The sequence below is a fragment of the Tyto alba genome, unplaced genomic scaffold (assembly GCF_018691265.1).
Source record: "Tyto alba isolate M040663 unplaced genomic scaffold, T.alba_DEE_v4.0 Super-Scaffold_39, whole genome shotgun sequence".
NCBI lineage: Eukaryota > Metazoa > Chordata > Aves > Strigiformes > Tytonidae > Tyto > Tyto alba.
The window spans coordinates 10,301,874-10,323,892 of record NW_024881314.1 but is presented as its reverse complement, the minus strand read 5'-3'; the positions used below and the strand labels follow the sequence as shown (position 1 = coordinate 10,323,892).

General features: G+C 36.1%; 1 protein-coding gene across 2 annotated transcripts in view; it reads left to right on the top strand.

Moving 5' to 3' along the window:
- Positions 1-22,019, top strand: part of B3GNTL1 (UDP-GlcNAc:betaGal beta-1,3-N-acetylglucosaminyltransferase like 1) — a 132,810-nt gene that overhangs the window by 20,756 nt on the left and 90,035 nt on the right. For both annotated transcript variants that reach the window (XM_042802365.1, XM_042802364.1), the window contains exon 6: positions 19,551-19,646. In XM_042802365.1, the coding sequence (XP_042658299.1) occupies positions 19,551-19,646 (96 nt within the window). The remainder of the gene's footprint in view (positions 1-19,550; positions 19,647-22,019) is intronic.

Genomic DNA, 22,019 nt, shown 5'->3' with positions numbered 1-22,019 from the left:
CTATCAGGAAATTAAACACCTTTTGAACTTTTCCTCCGAAACACACTTACTTCGAAGTAGAGACTATTGTGGTTGTTTCAGCTGTGGGATGTCTGCCAAACAACATGCTGCTTAGCGGTGGGATGTGTACCTGCTCATTGCACCACCTGTATTAGGTCTCTTGTGAAATCTGATAATCCTTAGGATATAATTTATCAAATTATAGTCTTAGTAGTACCTGAGTAGCAGTTAACCTAGTTCACATTAGGAACATAATAAAATGATACATGGAAAGTTGGTTTTGTTCTGATATCAATCAGTTAATGTAATTCTGTAGTAAAATGCCAAAAAACCGGAGAGGCAAGTTGATCCAGTAACCTTGTTTTATGGAAACTAGTGTTAGGAGCTTCCTTATATGACTTTTATATCTGTATATTAAGACTTTTTTTTAGTTAGAGTAATTTCAACTAAACAGTTTATAGTCTATTTAGAAAACACTTAAACTGTTTTGCTTATATTCTGTTACACTTTAGTACCTAACAACATTCAGTATTAACTATTAAATGACAAATAAGTAATAATGACTGCCTGAGTAGACTGAAGGGTACGTCTTCATTATATATTCTAAGCAAAACAAACTTGTTCTTCCCATGCTCTAAACTAATCTAAACTTGTGTTCCTGTTTTAGTGTGGTATTTGTTGTGAGTTGACCTTGACTGGACACCAGGTGCCCACCAAGCCACTCTATCACTCCCCTTCTCAGCAGGATAGGGGCTGTGTGGGAGAAAATAAGATGGAAAAAACTCATGGGTCAAAATAAGGGCGGTTCATTAAAAGAAAAATCAAAGGCTGAGCACAGAAGCAAAGAAAACCAAAAGATTTATTCTCTACTTTCCATTGGTAGGTGATATCCAGCCACTTCCCAGGAAGTAGGACTTCAGTACACATAGCAGTTGCTCTGGAAGGCAAATGTTGTAATAAAGAATGACCCTCGTCTTCTTCCTTTCTCTTAGTTTTTATTGCTGAGCAGATATCACATGGTACCTTTGGTCACTTTGGGTCAGCTGTCCTGGCTATGTCCCCTCCCAGGGTAAGGGGGGAATGTCGGAGAGAGCCTCGATGCTGTGCCAGAACTGTTCATCAGTAGACAAAACACTGGTCTGTTATTAACACCTTTCTAGGTACCTGTGCAATGTGAAACACTGTGAGGGCTGCTACGGGGAAAATTAACTCCATCTCAGCCAGACTGAATAGAGTACTACTGTAAGCAAAGCTTAACTTGACATTTGTGCTTTACTAACTAAAACTAGCCAAAGTCAGTCTGATTTAGCATGGGAAATAAGGGTTTCCACCTTTCAGTTATCTGACGTATCAGTACCTAAAATCTTCAATTTAGGAAAGTAAAAATTCTCAGAAGTGAATGTAGAGAAAGGCCTGAGATTTTAAACCTTAAGAAAAATGGTAGATGTGTTTGTGATCCACATATGGAATAGTGGTAGTACATCTGGCTAGAGCCTGTCTCATGCCATCGCTTTCTCTCAAATATCCACTGAATTGGAAGGTTTCCTCACAGCTTTCTGGGCAATGACTGTGGTTTTCTTTTTTTCTCTTTTCTTTAAAATTATATTGGTTTTTATTTATTACTTCTTGCCTTGTGTTGCCTTTTAGGTGTGAGGATTTTCCTTTTTGTTCTTGAACCCTACAAAGGCAAAAATGAATCTTTTGTTTGAATTGAATGGAACCATGTTTTTCCATTTTACAGGTATAGAAAATGTTTTTAATGCCTAAGGGAAGCGTACCTTCTGGGTTAATGTTGTGTTTTACAGAACTCTAGTTCAAAGGCCTGAAAGGATAAATGAGAACATATCCAGCTGTTCCTGATGAGCAAATACATCAGTTTGGTCCAGAGCTCCCCAATAGTTTTGACACAACTTGAGTTACTTTGAGAAAAGAAAAGATGACCACCTGGCCACAAATCTACTGACCAATGTCAGGGTGGACTGCTGTTTTTAAAAGAATGATCTCTCTACTGTCCTCAGAATAATCATGCCATTGAATTTTCTGGCCATGGAAGATGGTTGGAGATAGTTCTGTTTTATATTTGAAGTTCTGACCCTAGCTTCAGTCAGTATGATAAGCCAAAGTAGGTGGAGGGAAAAAAAAAAAAAGCAGAAGCTTGAGAAATGCCTGTGAAGCAGTGAGTTTTTTTGGTTTGTTCCTGAAATTCTAATTTGCAGACTTGGACTTTCCACTGTTTTGCAACTTCTTCTGACTTAGATTTTTGATTATGTAGTCTGTGTACTTTCAGAAATTTTGTTCCTAATCCTAGCCTTGCTGGTTGTTACTAAGAACCAGATTTGAAGACTGGTATTCCCAGTGGGCTCTAATATTGGAATCTCCAGTCTACTATCATTACTACTATAGATTTACAGGTAAGAAAAGTCTCCAACTTTCTCCACCAAGAGAAATCTTCTCCCAGATCCTAACTAATCCCTGAGGTTCTTCTCTTTCATGTTATTCCTAAATGCAGATTGTCTTACTGTGACTTGAAGCCTGGTTACTAAACAGCAGAACCAAAGATGTCAGATGCCTTAGAAATGACTCCCAACCAGTTGTCCTTCCAAGAAACTGGTGTCTCTATCTGAAACAGCAAGAGGCTTGCCTCCCTGTGCTAGAATGTGATTGGGGAAACACTGCAGCAGCTGTAGCTTTATTAGTCTAATTTCCTGTATTGTAGACTACTTAATCATGCTTTAAAGAACAAGAGCAAATTAATTTCTACTCTCTTAATCTGTTCTTATCTGGAAGACTTATGAAAAAAGAATCTTGTAGGTTGGAATTCTTTTGTCATCAGTAGTATTTAGTGTGGAGAATTTTGGATCTTAAAAGACAAATTTCCAATACATTGTGATTTTTATTAACTGCAGCTCACTAGGACTGCTGTCATCTTGTCCTCTGCTGAATCTTTTACATTATCTCTAAGTCCTGTTGACAAAGATTCTATAAATAGGACACTCCCAGAAGACACAAGTTTTTGAGACTGCATATTTATACTACAAATGCATAAGGTCTGCTAGCTCAATATGAATACCTACTTTTAGCGGTCTGAAAGCTTAGGGACATAGTACTGTCTATTGATAGTATATTATCTACCAACCTTTTGGCACTGTTTGTCCAGTCCACACATACACTTATGTTATGCTGCATACAAGCATGCCTTCAAATTGCTTATGCTCTAATCTGATAAGAAATTACTTGGTTGCTAGAGGACGAACAACTGTTACTAAAATTTCTTGCTCTAGTTTTTGTTTGATCCCTGGAAGCAGCATCTATCCCATTTATCCAGGGTAAGCCAGGTGTTGCTTATTTACCAACCACAAATCACATATGCTTTGTTGGCAACTAATGAGTGGGAAGATTCAAGATCACATTTCCCTTAATTCTGAAAATATCAGGCCTTCCTATTTTATTTTACTTATGCTTGTGTTCTGGAGGAGATCCAATTTCATGTACATACTAGTTTTCTGTTGAACACAGCTTCTGAGTTTGGAGTAGCCCAGGAATTTCCCAAATCATACACACACACATAATGCAGTCTTTCATGCCTATGTCCCGCATTTAGTCTGTTATTTTATTTGAGCAGAGTATTACCATTTAAGAACTTCAAAAGCTTTTTGTTTCAAGGAGAGAGGAGATTGTTAGCAGTATATGCTCCTGTGTTGTCTTGTTGCTGGGTGCTTGAATCAGGACCTACTGTGGGCATGCTGAGGTGAAATCTCTGGATGTGGTTTGAGTACTCTCTGAGAGCACGAGTAGCATTAAAGAGCTTCTCTGGAAGGTGCTTCATTGCTGAGATGCACAGGTACCTGGCTGCACTCTGCCAAAGCACTGCGCTATTATGGAGGCTTTCATGAATAGTGCAGCACTTAGAATACTCTTCCAGTTTTTCTTAAGGATTCCAGATACTAGAAGGAGAAAATAAGGGTGCTAAAATGAGATGCTCTATTCACACTCAAACCCCACTGATTTTTCTCATCTGTCTTAGAGCCATACTGAATAGTTTTGGACCCCATATTGTCTGCTGGGCATAATGTTACTTTATTCTTCCTCTCAACACTGTTTAATTTGAGTATATGTGTGCCCCCAGAATATGACTGCACATGAACAGCATGTGACTTCAAATTTTTGTATCTATTTCCGCAGAATTGCTTATAAAATACCTAAGCTATTTCTCACTGTCTCCCACCTCAACAGCTGGAATTAAAATGTGGACAATGGAAATAAAGAACATTATTTCTTTTTGTTTTCACTGACTGAATAAGAGGTGAATCTGTACCAGTGTCAGAATGAACACCTTTCTTTTTGTTGTAAAATTATTAGCCTCTTTCTCAAACATGTGGGATACTTCGGCATGTGAGAGAACATTGAGTATAACCATTTGCATTTATTCAATGAGAAATTCTCACTGTTTTGCATCTCTAAAGCAAATTTTTGGCATATTCTGTAGCTTGGATGTAGATCAAGAACTGCAATGCCTAAGGCCATTTTAACTTATTGCATTATCTGAATGTGTTAACCAACTGACTAAACTCTGCATATCTTTGATGGTTAATGTGACTCCAAGATAGTTGATTGGATTGAGTGAACTTGAACAATGCATGGCACTACTAGTTCACAGACCTGTTTGTCTGCCTCTGGGAAAGCTGTAAACAAATACTGCGCAATCAGCAAATGAATTGGAGAGATGAACAAATCAACAAGGTGGCTGAGCTTGATCCTTTCTTTAAGGCACATCTCTAAGCCAAAGGCATTGTCTGTCTCTTCCCCCACCCCACTGAAGCTCACAAATTAACCAAATTTAGAAATGAGTGTTTGTTTTTGTTTTTTTGTTTGTTTGTTTGTTTTGGTTTGGTTTTTTTGTTGTTGTTGTTTGTTTGTTTTTTCCCCTTTTGATGTGGACACATACATTTATTTATTTTGAAAGTTATAGTCCGATAGATAAGTTCTTTGTATTGTCACTCTGTCTTGTGCCACTCTACTTGCCTCAACTATTACATGTAAGAAAGACTGTTTTTTTAACCCTATCATTTGCCTTACCTATTGCTTATTGAGCACTAGTTTGAATCATTTTACTTTCTCTTTTTTGTGACTAAAATGTTCAGATTTCATTAATTCTTGGCTATGTCAGTCCTTTCAGCTTCCATCTTATTCATTTAAATCAATATCTGAAATTGGAAGTAAAGATTTTCTTAGCTGCAACAGTAAGAGTATACAGTAAAATTAGTAGATCCTCTCAGAAATAGTTGAAGTGAAGATTCAGTGGTACATGAAGTAGATATTCATGTGGAGCAGAGCTTTTAAGATCATAATTCTGAGTGTTTATATAGCTGTCATGATGAGATCTGATTATTTTTCAAAATACCTAAAGATTGTCAGTGTTTCAGCTATTTTTACATTATCAAGAGACAGGGCTTTTATAGGGGGTAATCCATGAGAGCAGGTCTGTGGAAGTGGCTTAACAAATATCGAGCTTTTTTTGTTCTGATTGCTAAAAAGATTATTAGACATTCTTATATCATCTGTCAGTGAGTTCCATATTTTAGATCTAGCTTTTGTCCTCAGAGGGAGGGAAGTAATTCTAGGTAGTATGGCCATTTTCCATATACTGTCTTGCATATCAGAGCAGGTCTTTAAGTCAGAGTGTGCACCGATTGTTTTGTAAATAGTGTGTTCTAAGTGTTTTGCTGAGTAGTTAAGACATTGTGTACTTAACTAGTGGAAAAAACATCCAGACAACTGTTTCCATCTTCTCTCAGGTGTGCATTGTAGAAACTCTTGTGATAGAATTCCAGTGCAGTGTCACTCACTGGAACACTGTCTTGTACAGCAGAAACTTTTCAGTGTAGCCCTTTACAGAACAGCTGTGCCATAAAATATCACATTAATGTGGGTTTTTTTGTTCCTACTTATTATCACAAGTCTGAAATAAAGGCAGAAGATTGTTTTATCTGTCTTGTGCCAGGCCAGGCTACTTCATAATGAAAGAGAGCATGAGATAAAAAATAAAAATAGGAAGAATAATAAAGAGGGAGGCCACCTTATACACTGGCAGTCAACAGTAGCAGTTTGGGAATATTGGCAGTCCTCGGTGTGCAGTGATTTTTACGTTTCACGTACCAATGGAGTTTGGTCACCTCTGAAAGATCTCAAAGCCTTTTCTTTGCTGTATCTTCTTATTAGTCTGATGTTAGAATAGTTCTGAAAATAACAGATTACCTTTCAGAGTGCATGCTGTGCTTCTTCCTGTGTACTTTCTCTTGGGAGTCAAAATTGTTATTATGCAGTCTGGTGATTACATTGTACTTCGATATGCATTTATTCTATCTAATGAAGAAGGTATTCTTAGTTGTATGACTAGAGCTGGCAAAATTGAGATGATGCATGTATCCTATACCTATGTCTTGTTCTTAAAATAGTACTAATTGGAATTCATAATATCTAAAACTTGTATGGTTTTTCATATAATTGCACCTAATACTTTTTTTTAAAACTGGACACCATGCAAAGGAACAGTTTATTAGATGTTATATTGTTAAAGTGGAGTTACAAGTCTTTAGTAAACTCATTAAGAAGTAATCTGAAGTCTAAATGTGTTCATGAGCTATTCAGCATATTAGGATCACGGTATGAAGTTACACAGCAAAAAAATATGTGCTATATTAGGAGTATATCTTTTTGGGCGGGTTTAGCAGACAGAAGCTTGCTCCAGCTGAAAACTTTATAGCTGTGATTAGAGCACTGCTGAACCCTAGCTAATATTTCCTGCCTTACAACAGTATTAGCATGTTGTGGTTTAGGCCTGGTTGGCAGCCAACCACAATGCAGCAGCTCTGTCTCCCTTCCCCTCCGGCAATGAGAAGGGACAGAGAGCCAGGCTTGGGGTTCGAGATAGGACTGGGATGGGGAAAAAATCCCCTTTATGATCATGAGCAAAAGGCAGACTCGTTAGGGGAAGAAAAAAACCCATACATTTATTACAGACACTAACAACACATAACAGAGTAGGACAGTGAGAAGCATTGCCACATCTTGAGAACACCTTCCCCCCACCCCTCCCTTCTTCCTGGGCTCAGCTCTGCTCCCGATATCTCTACCTCCTCCCCCAGTGGCGCAGGGGCAGGGAATGGGGGGTGCAGTCAGCGCTGCCACTTCCCTTATCTTCGGTGAGGGGAGTGTCTGGAACTTGTTCCTCCTGCCCCATCGTGGTCCCCCTCTCACAGGAGACAGTCCTCCACAAACTTTCTCCGACATGAATTCCTCCCATGGGCCGCAGCATTCCCCACACTGCTCCGTCATGGGTCACTAACTTCCTCCGACTGGATTCCCTCCCACGGCTGCAGCCCTTCCCGAGCTGCTCAGGCGTGGGACTCCCCCACATGCTGCAATCCTCCCAGCACTGAATTACAGCAGTGGGGCTACCTTTTCCCATGAGACCCCGGCCTTCTTCGGGCGCAGAACCTTGATCATCTGAGCAGGAGCCACAGGCCATAAATCAATGTCTGCTCCACCGTAGATCTTCATGGGTGGCAGGGGGGGGGGCCGCCCTGCCGTCTCACCACAGGATACAGGGGGGTCTCTGCTCCGGCACACCTCCCCCCTCCTTTCTTCCTCCGTTCCTCCACTGACCTTGGTGTTCAGGCAGCTGCAGCAACTCCTCCTCACAAGTCTGCACGTCACCACGTCCCTTCTTAAATACTTTATCGCAGAGGCGCAGGCGATTGGCTCAATTTCCCAAACAGAAGTGGAGCTGACTTGGAGCTGGGGGAGCTTCGAGAAGCTTCTCACAGGGGGCCACCCCGATAGCCCCCTCCCCTGCCACCAAAAAACTCCACCACTCAACCCAGGACATAGCAGGACTTGTATCTGCTCTTACAGCAGTTCCACAGCTTCTGGTCAGCCTGGAATATGGGCAGACTGGGGTTATATCTGTCTATAAAAGACTTATTCTTTAGGAGCTTTAGATCAGGTCTTGTTTAATTGAAGTAGTGTGATGCCAATGGACAAGGACTTCATTTAGGAGTGAGAAGATACAAATTTGCCTCAAGAGTGGCTTTGCCATTCCTCATCTACTTTTTTAAGGAAGTGGTCAGCAACATTGTTCTGTAGCCTAAGCCTTTATTCATAAAGGATTTTATTACCTTTTCTCTACTTAAATTAGGCAGTGTTTGGTCTGGACTTCAAAAATAGCTAAGTAGTATCTTGTATGTAAAATTGCAGGTGTGAAAAGATAGTAAGCATATGTGAAGCTTTGCTAAACTGTCATTAAGCATAACTACATCATGCTGAAATATTACCTCCCTGTTCGGTGTAATAGAAAAGTCCCTCCATTTAAATTCCATCCTTCCTGTGTGCAACAATTTAATGGTTGTTGGTGATCTTCTCTTATTCTGTGCCTTTTACTGAAGTCCAGGTTTTACCAATCTCCATTTTATTGTTTTGTCTTCCATTTGTTGCATATAGCTTAGCAAGAAATGCTTTCATTTTGGACATGAACTTGATTAAAATCTTCATTGTGTAGAACTTAAGTAGTCTTTGTTTGCCTTTGTTAATTTTCATCAGCTCTCCGTCTGTCTGCCTTACTTGGTATATTTGAGACACATCAGTGTGTGTTGCCCAGGCACGTCCTAGCAAGCAGTGCCTATAGAGTTTAGTTTTAATATAAGCATTAATTCATAGAACAGCTAATAAAGAGAAATTAATTGGATAGTGGCATGTCATGAAGGGTAGATGAATAGATCAAATTTCTTCGTTTGACCCTGTTAATAAGAATTTGCTCCACTAAATGAGCCAAGCAGGTCTGAGGAGGCTTTTTCATGAACTAGTCTAAGTATTCTGGTCATTAGAACGTGAATACTTTGTACTCAGTTCCCATATACTGCACACCATAAACAAACTACAGGTCTTTAACATTTCTCTGCAGCCTATGAAAAATGTAACTCTAAATTAAGGCTATGCAGTATACATACTTGCAAAAATATATATATTTATGACTTTGGGAAATTGTCATTAAAGGTTTTTAAAAGTTATTTATAATATTTCAATAATCTTCTTCTGGTATGGAGGATAGAAACTAGAGCAGCAGTTGTATGAATGTTTTGTACTAAAGTGGTGACAGTGGAGTCTATTTAAGAGGAGAAAATATGATTCCTTTTCTTTCTCTGCACTGAAGAATATGAAAATTCTTTGTTTGACAATGAGATTATTATTCTTATGGTGGTTTTCATTAATTGAGCCTTTCCATCTATATCACCCAGATCTGCTGGAATTCATCTGTGTCTTTGCTTTTTATTAGGCAGCTTCCTTAGAGATTCTTTTTAATTTGGTATTTCTGAAAAACCGCAGTGCATTTTCAAAGTCATCATGTCAGTTTAAGTCTGTTCTATATTTAATCAAATATCCCAAATGAGAAACATCCCAACTTACACCACTTTGTAATTAAATTTGTGTTTAATATGGCCTCCACATGCCAACAACCCCATCAAACGATGGTTATTACTAGAGTTTGATACTCATGAATTTCTGATTGTAATGTAGACTTTCAACATTTTTAATTTTTAAAACTATGTCTGAAGCATGAAACATTTAAAAATTAAGATCCCTTCCTCGTGTTTAGATATTTTGCTGTGGTGATAACTATTATTAATCCAATCACACTTTGTGGAGCTACAGACACAAGAGAAATTGGTTTTAAAATAGAAATTGTGCAAACTTATTGCTCTTTTTGACTATTCTTAAGCTTTATGCAAAGGACTGGTTATATAAGCTTCTTGACAGGGTCCAAAGAGTTTACTTAATTTGCATCACATTGCAGGTGCACTAGTGTATTAGAAAGGTTGACCCCTCAGATCTTTTTTATCCCAGGATGGCAGGTTTTGAATGAGGACTTCTTAGGCCTGGTACTTTTTCCTACCTAAGCTAGTTATCAAAATTCTGGGTCTTACTCATTTGCATACAGAAAGGACTTCTGAAACTCATTTAATCTGCTGTAGTATCTACAGACTTGCTGTAGTATCTCTTCAGTGATACTTGAAGTTTTTCCAAAAATGTCATGTTTGTATTTCACGATTTCATATGTATGACAACATCCTTTTCAAATGTACATCTGGTGTGATACTCAGCTGTGGTCATTCTGATTACACAACCTTCACTTCTTGCTTTTTTTCATATAAATTCACTAAAGAAAGTTCAGACTTCCTTGGGTTTTAATTACTCTTTTTTTTTTTAATGTTCTGAAAACAAACACCTAACATCCTATTGTGGACTTGGGACTTGAACTAGTGCCAAGCAGAACGCTTCACAGGTGTTCTTAAAAATGGATTGCTACAGGATAAAAACATCTGTGGAAATGGATATTCGCCTGACCTAATGATTCTCTGAGGACTCAGCACTATCAACATGTTTTATAATTTTTAGAACATGCTTCAAGTACACTAGGGTGTGTTTTGTATATTTACACCTAATGCAAATTACCTCACAGGTGTTATGTGTTTTGAAGAACACTGTTTCCTCCACTGAAAATGGAGGGGAGAGGAAATACATTTTACTACCTTCTTCACTCAGTAAATAGTTTTGGAAAGATTTTTAACCACGTAAATATTCCTTCCATTTATTTTCCTTTTTTGATTGTGTTGATGATCACAAAATACTTCTTAAAGCCACTAGTATATTCAATCATTTCATCATTCTGCTGCATTAAAAAATAGAAGATCATGGGCCTCTAGACAAACACAATATAATTTAAATAAAATTTCAGTATTTTTAACAACATTACATTTCAAAGCTTGTTTTTAGTAAGGTCCAAATCCAAAATGCTAATTGTTGGTATAAATATCTAATCTGTTTAGCTGTTGCTCTGCCATATAAGTTTCTTATTGATTAAAGTAGTTGTTCTAGTTCCTGTAATCACCATGTACTTGTCCTGAACTCAATGTAAAGTGTACTCAGTAAATAGCTGTATTTTGTATATCTCTCTTTATCTTTCAGGTAATATAGGTTTTTGGATTAACCACCCTGTAATTTTGTCACATTATCCAAATACAAATTCTCTTGAGTTTTAGAGAAACTTTATGAATTCTTGTAGTTAATGTTACTTTTAATGGAATATGTGATAGCATAAGGGAAATTTGGTTAGATGGTAGTTAAATCGGGCCTAAAGAGGAATTGTTATTATTGACACAATTTTATTTCCTTAATGGTTAATGTTTTATGGACAGTTTCTTCTGTAGCACCACCACAATTTGAAGGAAGACCATCCAATAATATCCTATCTATCTATCTATCTATCTATCTATCTATCTATCTATCTATCTATCTATCTATCTATCTATCTATCTATCTATCTATCTATCTATCTCCCAATATATTTCTACAAAATGCAGATTTAGCTATATAGAACTTTCTTACTTAGAGAAAATAATTAATAATAAGAAGCAGAACTGAAAACAGAGCTGATAAATTTCTTCAAGATGATCTTGTTTGCCTGTTCTAGTATTAAGCAATTAAAATAGATTTTAACATACAATTCCAAATATTCTTCTTCTTTACCTTAACTGGGTGAAGGAACAAATAATATATGTGTAATCACTTGTTCACATTTACTTAAAATGAGTGAAACAATGTTTATTACCACTGGCTGAAAAGCTTACCCAATACTTAGATATTTTAATGGTTAAATCTTAGTTTTACAATCATGCTAGTTAACATAATAAAATTCTAGCTATTCTGACAAAATTATAAATAAATACTCGTGGAAGATTGTGTTAATCATCTTTCCTGTGAGAAGTGGGTGACCTAACAAGATAATGCTGAGTCAAAGCTGTGCCATAAAAAATTACGCTTCAAGCACTGTTTCATGTCTACTTGAAAAGAGATCCTAGACTGTTTCAATCAATTGCTCTTTTCATGGTAGATTTCTACTTGACACTACCAATAAAACATACTAGGGATGCTGCTGATCCATACTTGTAACAGCTAGTTTTAGAGGTACCAACACCTAAAGCTTTGCTGATCTTTTAGACAAAGGTGTAGAAATACAGGCATTTGTAAAGGGCACTGTGCACACCCAGGAAAAAAAAAATTAAAACTTTTATAGAAGTTTTTACAAGCAGGTAATATTTAAAATATTACATGAATTAAAACCAAAGAAATCAATACAGAGGGAAGACAGAAAAATTTTCACTCTCCTGCCAAGTTTTCTTCTGAATTTCAGGATATGTTTGCAGTGTCACATGAATGGAGGGGGGGACAGAAGTGGAAATTAATACAACAAAAATAATGGAAGTAGGGTTTGGAGACAGCACAAGTGACATCTACCTTTACTTCACACATCAAGATGTAGGCATGATTAACAAAAACTGTTCTTAAATGTTCAGGATTAGGTAAATGTCTCTTATTAGCTTTTTCAGTTTAGGAAATTTCCCTCTGTGGGCAATCATAAAGAGGCATACTGGGGGAAAAGGTATTGGGCACTAGAGATAATCCTTCCTGTATTGCTTGTTATTTGAATAGTCTTTCTTCTCATGGAACATTATCTACGATCATATGTCATGCTATTTCTAATTAAAGCTTCACTAAGTGGTTAATTAAATTCTTTTCTAGGAGGTTTACATCATTCAGTCATATTTCTAACACGAAACTCAACACTCCACACTTTTTCTCAGTGTGTAGAAAGTTTTGTACTTAACCTTTGAAAGTTGCATTTCATTTAATACCATAAGTTGAGGGAAGCAATTTTGTACAGGAAGGCTGTGGATTTTTCCTTGCTAAAAATACATATTTTTCCAATACCTGCTTCACTATCACTATTGGTTGGTTAATTAAAAAACCTTAATAAAACAAAGTTCCTTAAAAAAAGATGCATTATAAGAAAACATTGTATATATGTATATACCTTAGAGAGACATTATGCTTTTGCCCGTTTTTGTTCATTTCCCCTCTTTATAAAACTAGGATGGAAAAAATTGGGATAAAATTGGAGACCAATTAATTTTTCATCCTCATTTCCTCTTTAGTGCAACAGGAGGGTTCTGACCTATAGGCTGTCTCCTGAATAAGAAAGATTCTTTGTGTTAGGGGAAGTTGTAGTGATTAAAAACCAAAAAAGCGCCACATCTGCAGAAAGTATGTTGTTTTTAATTACAGTCAATTCATTTAATCTTTGTTTCCTCTCACCCACTTCCTTTTCCATTTATATGTGCAAGGCAAAACATAAAAACCTAAAATGATGAAAACATCTCTACCTGAATATTGCATTTAAAAACAAACACTCGTGAAAAGTTGAAACAAGTTGTAGCATGTAAGTGGATGAATGATACTGCTGCTGGGTATAGAATGCTGGGTTTTGTACATATCAGATATGTGATCATATACATACTATTTTAGTATTTTAGTGGAACAGTTTTGTAACTCACAGAACAGTGACTATATGTGCTCATAGTACCGTTTTGTAAGGTTTGTAACAATCCTGCCTAGATCATCTGAAAGTGATCATAATTCTGAAGCTTGCATTGATCACCAAGTTGGTTGAATTTGCTCATCAGGTTTCATACATCGTGGCTAGCCCAGTGTACTGTGACCAGTTTAGAACATCTGTTTCATGCAGAACCCCATTATTCTAGTTTTATATTGTTGTTTGTACTGTTTTAATGGTATCAAAATTATAATTTATTAGTTTTATAGTACTCTAACTCCTGAAAATATTTTAAATGTGGTGGCATAAAGTATATATCCATGACTTTGATTCTGACAATCTTATTTAGATTCAATTAATTAACTCCACTCCTAATCATGTGAAGTGGTAGAGTTATTAGAGAGGAGTGATTCAGGTGCCTAAACATAGACATATAATGCTGTTTTGACACTTTAGGCTGTCTGAGACCATCTGGCCAGGGCTGGCAGATACTAGAGGCCTGGTCCTTCTGTGAAGCGGTGTCTGGAGGCCAGGCAGGACTGTAGGGCCATAAGATAGGTGCTTATATTTGGCCACTTCCTCCTACAAAGCTCATTTTAAGCCATTTATGTTTTTAAAAGTTTCTTGTATGGCTTTTCGGCGTATGTATTTGTTGGTAGTTAAGATAAAACCAGACCACTATTTTATGCTCTTAATGTTCTTACCTATCACTGTTTCTTGCTGCCATAAATTATAAATTGTTTTGTATTTCTTTCCAGAAAGGCCAGTACTGAATGCAATTAAGTAAATTGCTAAATAACCCAGAAGTTAGATTTAATACATAAAAAAGTAATTGTCTGTCCAGAAAGTGAATTACCTCATCTGATGTTGTAGCAGAAAGTATTGCCATGATTTTCTCTCTTGATTAGAGTTTTGTTCTTCCATGAACTACCATAGTCTTTGCTATAAACCAGAAAAAATTTGTGTTGATGGCACATGTTACTGCTTCCTGTACAAGTAATATAAATACTGAATTACAGCAGGTTTCCAGTTGGAATATGAAGCATATTGCATTTGTTGTATATATTATGTAGTTTAATTTAGGTACAGGTATATGCCAGTATACACTTAGCATTTGAAATAATAAAAACAAGCTTACCTAATTAGCTACCAAAAAGTTGAAACTTGGATGAACTCCAATTTTTGCATAGAAACATATATGCAAAATATTGAAAAAATATTTCTAATACAGAGAGTTTCTTTCATTTTCTGGAAGTCTGAATGGGTGTAAAATAGGCCAGAAAGATTTTTATCAAAGTATTTGAAAACTTATGAAGGAAGCAACAGTGAAAAACTTCTCACTTCAGTTTAGAAGCTATAAGGAAATACTCAGTGAAGTGAATATAAAAGCTGTGCGAGACATGGAGGAAATGGGAACCGTGTGCAGTTGCTTCTGATGCCACACCATACACAGGGGAACTAGAGGAATCCGTTTGTACTCTAAATAATCCTGGTTTTGATTGGATGAAAGAAGCTGGTTAAATGAGCTATGCTTTACAGAAGCTGTATCAAACAACTCTGTTGGTGATGTTTATCTTGCAACCGTATAAGTCAAGAATCCCAGTCATGAGTCAGAGTCCCATTGGGACGGGACTGGTACAGCTAATGAGCAGAAAGGTGTGGCATTTTTTTGGCTGAGGTTCTAGAAAAAAGTTTGATTGCATAGTGATAATTTAAAGATTTGTCTGTAGAAGACCTCTCAAGATGATGATACAAGCAGTCTTGAGTGGTATTGGTTCTGAGAATGAAAAGAAAGCAGGAAGTCTGTGTGCTGTGCAAAACACTTCACTGTTATGTTAGGGTAGAGGGAAGTGTGAACATTTCACTTCTTACAAAATGTTGACTTTGTTATGCATTTGTAGTTTTTTTCCTGCTGTGTTGCAAGATCAAAATGCAGCTATTGTAAATAACATGCATTTATATTGTTAAAAGTATTTTGCTATGATACCATTAAATCTAAAGAATGTGGTTAAATGATGTTTTACAATGCTATCTTCTGCAGGAGGAAGATCCTTGCTTTTATGTGCCCTGCTGATGGGTTTGGTACATCCATGGAAGCCTTAGGAAAGGCCACTAAGAACATCCAACTATCACTGTTTTGTTCCTTTGCTTTTAAAGAAAGGCATTGTCAGGTTGTGGGTTTGGTGTTTTGGATGATGAGGAGGAGAGAAGACAGCCATTCAATTTGCTTGTGAAAGAATAGATTTCAGGAATAATTAGAAAGCCTTCTGGAAATAAATACTATAGTTGTATGTGTAGATAGAATGTTTAGGTAATTTTAAGAAAAGGCAAACTTAAAGCCACTACTATGGAAGATATTTTAGTAAAGTTTTAAGTATATTAGTCCCTCTTTTCCTGTCTGTCTTCCTTTAATTCTATATATGAGATAAGTATAAGATAGCTAAGTATGTATTATGATATTTTATTGTTTAGATAATGATCCTATTCAGTGTGTATGGAAGAAATTAGAGTGAAATCTTAACCTCATCTTTATATTAACTTCATTGGAGCCATTTCATTCATCAATAACGCCTGCCTTTTAGAGATCAAACTAGAAAAGACTAAGAAAAGCCAAAGGTGAGGGGGAAAAATATGGTATATTAAATATCATTTGGAGAAATAAGAAATAGTCCAAATATCATTTGGAGAAATAGGAAATAGTCCAAATATCATTTGGAGAAACAGTCTCAGAAAATCTTGTTTTTCTAAGTTACATTTTGCACTATCTTCATTTTTTCCAGCTAGTAGCTTTTCTTTCTCACATTAATTCTCAGCCTTGGTTTTACTGTTCTTTCTTTTTAGTGTTCATTGATACTAGACTAGGTCATCATAACACTTTATTAGTGATTGCAGTATGGAGGGTTTTAGAGTCTTATTTTGAGAATTCAAGGACCAAGAGTCATTGACTGTATCCTGTTTAGTCATGGAAGTGAAATCTACTGCTTTGGAGATAGCTCATTGTTCTAAACCTTTGCCATCAATTCTAGTAAAACTACATTTAGACTTAATGCCATGAACCTTTAGGTGTTTAATGTGCTGCTAAAGGGACTTTGAGTCACAACAGAAGGGTCACACCAGTGATTATTCTAAGTTTTAACTGGATTAGATAAAATATGTAATTGGATTCTTGAAACACTGAGTTACTCTAACATACGACTCATAAAGGTCAGAGACCAATTCTGTTACTTTCTGCTGTATTTCTTTCTATATTTTTCTAGATTAATATCTTATACTGGTTTTACTATTGTTCTAAACATTAGGTTAAGCTTTGCTGTAGAAAACAAAATTTTTGTGTACAAAAAATAAAACCTATTTTTTTGATTAGTGTGTTTGTATATAAGGCTCTAGATTGTTATCCTCTCACTCTGTCTTGCCATTAGGCATATCAGTTGATAGGAGTTTGTAAAGTTACAGTTCCAAGGATTCTGCCCGAAGTTATGGTGAAATTCAATGTAACCCTTTGTTTTTTCTGTTCTGGATTTACATCACTGCTATAACAGTAATTCCTAAATAACTTGTTTATTTGATGAGGCTTTTTTCCCTAATTATGGTGTTTTTAATTCCAAAAGACTCAACATATTTTAAGACCTACATACAGTAAGTACAGAGTCGTTGTTACAAGCCAAAATCAGAGAAATAAATTGGAGTGTGCAGTGGAATTATGTATATGGCTCTGTGGAAAGAGGAGGAAATTTTGGCTTGGATTCTAAGTCAAACTCTAGAAATTACAAAAAGTGATGTATGATACAGAAAAGAGCTGTCAGGATCCAATTTAATTGCAGTTATTCTGTCTGCCTTCACCTCTCCTTGAGTGTATGTACAGATAATTGATCAAACACATTAAATTTTCTCTGGAAGCATAAGGAGTTGAGATTTGAACCAATGATTCTTTGGACTTCAGGGAATTACAGCCCTTTAGCTGAACAACCGAATTCAACATTTTTTTAAGATTGGTTAAACTATCAACAGCATTTATGAAAATGGTCAGACTGGTCAGAAATTAATGTAAAAATCTGAAAATCTGTTGTCTGCTTCTCATTTAAATTTCAAGTTGCATATTGATGACTGCACTTACTACTTGGCTCTAATTGAAAACCAGGTTTTCAGGAAAAAATCGAGGTTCTCCTTTTTATCTCTTACTTTGTGAAAGCTGTTTGTGATTCTGTGTTTGTTCAGCTTAGATTGTGACTATTTGAATAAAGAAGCTAAGTTTCCATATTGTATTGTTATAGAATATCTTTTGAGAAAAAGAAGTGTTTTGTGATTTTTCCATTCTGTCTTTTATGCGTGGTTTTGTAAAGTGTCTTTGTAAGTTATAAATCCCATGATAGGCAAGAGGAGGTTAATGAGATCTTGGTTAATGAATACTAGTAAGAGTTCTGTATATAGTTCTATTCTTCAAAAATCATCCTCACAGAACAGAATATATGTACATCTGACACAACTTCTGTGGAATTTTTATATCTGTGAAGTGCCCCCTTTAAAAATGCATATATGAACTCTTCTAATTGATATTCAGTTTAAAAGAATTTGGGGTTAACCTTTGGAAAATGTCTTAGTATTACTTAGCTGTAATTCAGGACAAAATTAGGATTGGAGTTGTCCATAATAATTCATAGTTGTCGTTGAGGAAAAATTTAATAGTTCAGAGACATTCTGTTTTATTCTTATGGGATAAGCAAATATGTTTTCTTTTTCTTTTCATGTTTGTTATTTTGATTGTATTTAATCATAATCTAAATTGTGATGTTTCATTGCCAGGAGTCCCCCAGCAAGATCTCTTCGTGGTGTTTTTGTTCCCACATCAAAACTGTTCATAACTGCACATGCAGAATTCTATCCTGACTACTTACATCTGTGTGGGGTTTAAAGCTCTGTAAATAGAGATACCTGAAAGATTTAAACTTGCTGTGCTCAGTATATATACTTACATTCCTTGTGAATGCTTAGGGTGGAAAGTAAAACAAATAAGTTTTCCACACTGTTCTTGAACAGAACTTGATTATCTGGAATTAGTGTTCAGAAATGCTAATACCTATGTTTTGGTGTTAATTCCCAATGAACAAATGCACCAGGAAGTACCCATAAAAATCTGGAAGAGAAATAGACACTCAGAGTATGACAGGAGTGCAGTAGTTGGTATAAAACAGTATCAGCTTACTTTGCATCTATAATTAAGTCCTGTAGTACCCTGCGGGTTTAGGGTAGACTACAGCCCATTAAGAGCAGCAAACAGCAGAGTTCTGTATAGTCACACTCCTAGGGTTCTCCTTGGTGGCTTCTTCATCTAACCAGATATTTGTAAAGTGGTTTAGTGTTTGTGTGAAATTGCATTAATATGTGTCTATGCAGCTACAGATAATATGAAATCCCTCTAATATTCTGTTTGATGCAGTTGGAAGCTATTTATTAGACCAATAAGTGTTCAGAATATTAAAGTTAATATTTAATCTGTACAGCTACAGAACAGTATTAGGGAAGAAAATGTTGTTTGAATGGGTATATAGTACTTCATTGAACAAATCAAAATGGGGTGTCTACATTGTTCTACCATGAATGAGACAGATCAAAATACAGATTTTTCTTTTTTCTCCTTATTTTATATGAATTATAAGTAATGTGTGGTATTATAGGTTATGGCACTGTTGGTACGATTGTCTGGTGTTATCCAAGTTCTAATTTTCATTTGACAAACTTTAACTATTTTGGTTGAAATTTTGCATTCTAGATGTCTGCCTTTGGATGTCTTTCTTTTGAAAATTTCAACCAAAATGTTTCAAATATTCCCAAGACTGAAGCTGTTGGAAAGACACTTCTCAGTGTTAGTTTTCTAGAGACCTTTGAAAGTCTGTAACTATTTGACATTTGAGCAGAGCAACTGTGACATATTATATTACATAATACTATACTATATTATGAACATAGAAGAGGGCTAATAAAGAATGTATAAATAATTTTAATTCTTGGATTTACCATGTTTTGAATACTTATTTTATAATCTTGTTTTGTTGCCTTGTAGGTGTACAGCAGTTTACAGTATGTGATTTATCTCATTTTGCTTTAGATTGTTGGTTGCCAAGTCAGAAGGGAGCCACTGGACTCTACTGAGCGGTATACTCGTTGGATCAATAATCTGACTGAAGAACAACTTCTTACACAGGTATTGTTGTTCGGCTGTGACTAAAGTTACAATAGCCAAATAGAGCAACAGGTTTATTTAGATGGATTTTTTTCGGTCACTAGCAATAGTTGATAACTTACTAAAGTTTTCAGATTCTTACATTTAAAAGCTAGTCTTTTCAATAGAAGACAACTTTATGGTGCTTGGGATCATTATGTAATGATGACTTCACACTGAGTATGAAGCTTTCAACTTTGGGTTCAGAATGAACCTTACATTTCTCACTGCTGTCTGTGGTTAAGTGCCTGCGCTTTCATGTTCTAATGACTAGCTTAAGGTTTTCTCTTTAAAAGGTGTATTTAAAAACAAAAGGAAATAAAATCTTTCTTGAGAATGATTCCCTTCTTCCCCCTTACCCTCTGCCAAGGTTTAGGTACTGACCACTTCTGTATCTGTTTAAGTTTTGCTAGAGATCATTTTAAAATAGCAGTTCTTCAAGTATTAAACATTGGGCTCGTTAAACATGTTTGTAAGTAAGATACGTCTTGTGCGACTGAAGATGACAGTTCTGGCATGAAGAAAGGTTGTTTTGTTAGGCAGGCAGCCAATGCTGAATTAAAAGAGACTTTGGCAAAAGCAAGTTAAACTGTGGAAGAAATCAATCCGGCTTGTGGAAGAATGTGTGTACTGAGTATTATAAGAAATCTAATGGATGGTTAGCAGAAAACATCCCAGCAGGCATTAAGATGCAAGTATTTGAGGTTGGGTTTTGTGATGCTATGGTAGGAAGACATTCGCTTTTGATTTTCCTGTATTTAAGTGGCTGAAAAGATTAACATACCCTTGTTTGTTAGACGTCTTTGTAAACTGTGTTGTGTTCCCTGTTACCCTAACCCCCAAAGACATGCTTACAGGCTCTGGTATGGTTATTGTAACACAAGATGGAATCTATACACTTGGTTTAAAAATTAGCAGTAGTATTATGGTTCCCTATATTTCACCAAGTTAAAGTAGTTACAGAAAAAGTTACCTGTGGAATATTTATATTTGCATTTGAGTATGGCATTAGAAAAAAAAAAAAAAAGTAGATTTAAAACAGTGAATTTATCTGACAGCAACATCTGGGTCATTGTGTTGTTGAAGAGAAGAGAAAGAAAAACTTGAGGATGTAAAAACTTTTCCTACACAATCTGAAGTTTCATCTAAGTGGCCACTGGATGGGATCTTTAATGAATTAAGCTGGAAATTAAAAGAAATATCCTAATCTTGAGATAATTTAAGGGAGGGTATGCAAAAAGAAAACTGATTTTAAGATTGAGATGTATGTCTTTTCGAAGAGGTTATTTCAGATAGTGTTTCTGATAGTAGGTTACAAACATAGTGACCTGGGAAGTCCCTTGAAATCTTATGTGCCTGCAAATACTTCTTAAAGCCTTAATCAAGCAGCATGTGCAATCCATTATTTTTACATGTGATTTAGATTCACACATTTTACAAATAGATGAGAAATTTTGGGAAATATATTGGGTTTGGAACCAGAAGGCTGCATAGCAGAACTTGTGCTACTAGTTCATGAGTTTATTAACAAGATGAGATTTATTGAATCACACTACTTATGTGTTTCTAATTAATTTTCTTAACTTGTAACCTGTTCTCCACCAAATTTAATGCAGAAATAGAAGTTCCTCAAAGATACTAGATTTCTGAAAATTCTGTGCAAGTATGAAGCTAGGAGAGATTGTACTGCACCAGCTGGAATTCATATGTTGTTAAGCACAACAGAATCCACTTGAACAGAGATTTTAGGTGCCCAATCATAAGACAAGATTCAGCTGTGACACAAGCATATAGGAAGCTCGGCTTTTTTAACACTGGTGCTAAAAGAACTGCTTAATTTCCAGAGCAGTGCATGTCAGCATATGGTACCTCTCCTGCCTTAGTATCCATTCCTCGGATCAGAAATTCAGGTAGGGAGGTAATTATTTTGCTTTTCCTTGACTTAAAAAAGTATGGGGAGGAGGAGGAGGAACTGGGAGTAAAAACCATCTCAGCTGTGCTCTAATAATCAGGTTATGAATCGATTATGTAAGGTTAGGCCTGATTTGTCCCACTCCTCTGCCTCTGATACACCGTACGTTTTATTCTGGGTGTGCTTTTTTAAACTCTCTTCAGTAAATAAGCCCCAAGGAAACTATAAAGATGGGCCTTTGCTAATGGATTTGTAGAATCTCTGGGAGGAGCAGTCCTTCAGGGAATTCAGGAAAATTTAATTTACAGCATATTGTCTCCAGCAGTATCCTGTAGTGAAAGAATGTTCAGCTTTTTTTTAGCTGCCTCTGTACTCAGTGCCCAGCTTTTCTTCCAGTTGCTTCTGTTGCATTTCTGTATCCTGCACATGCAAATTATTTGTAT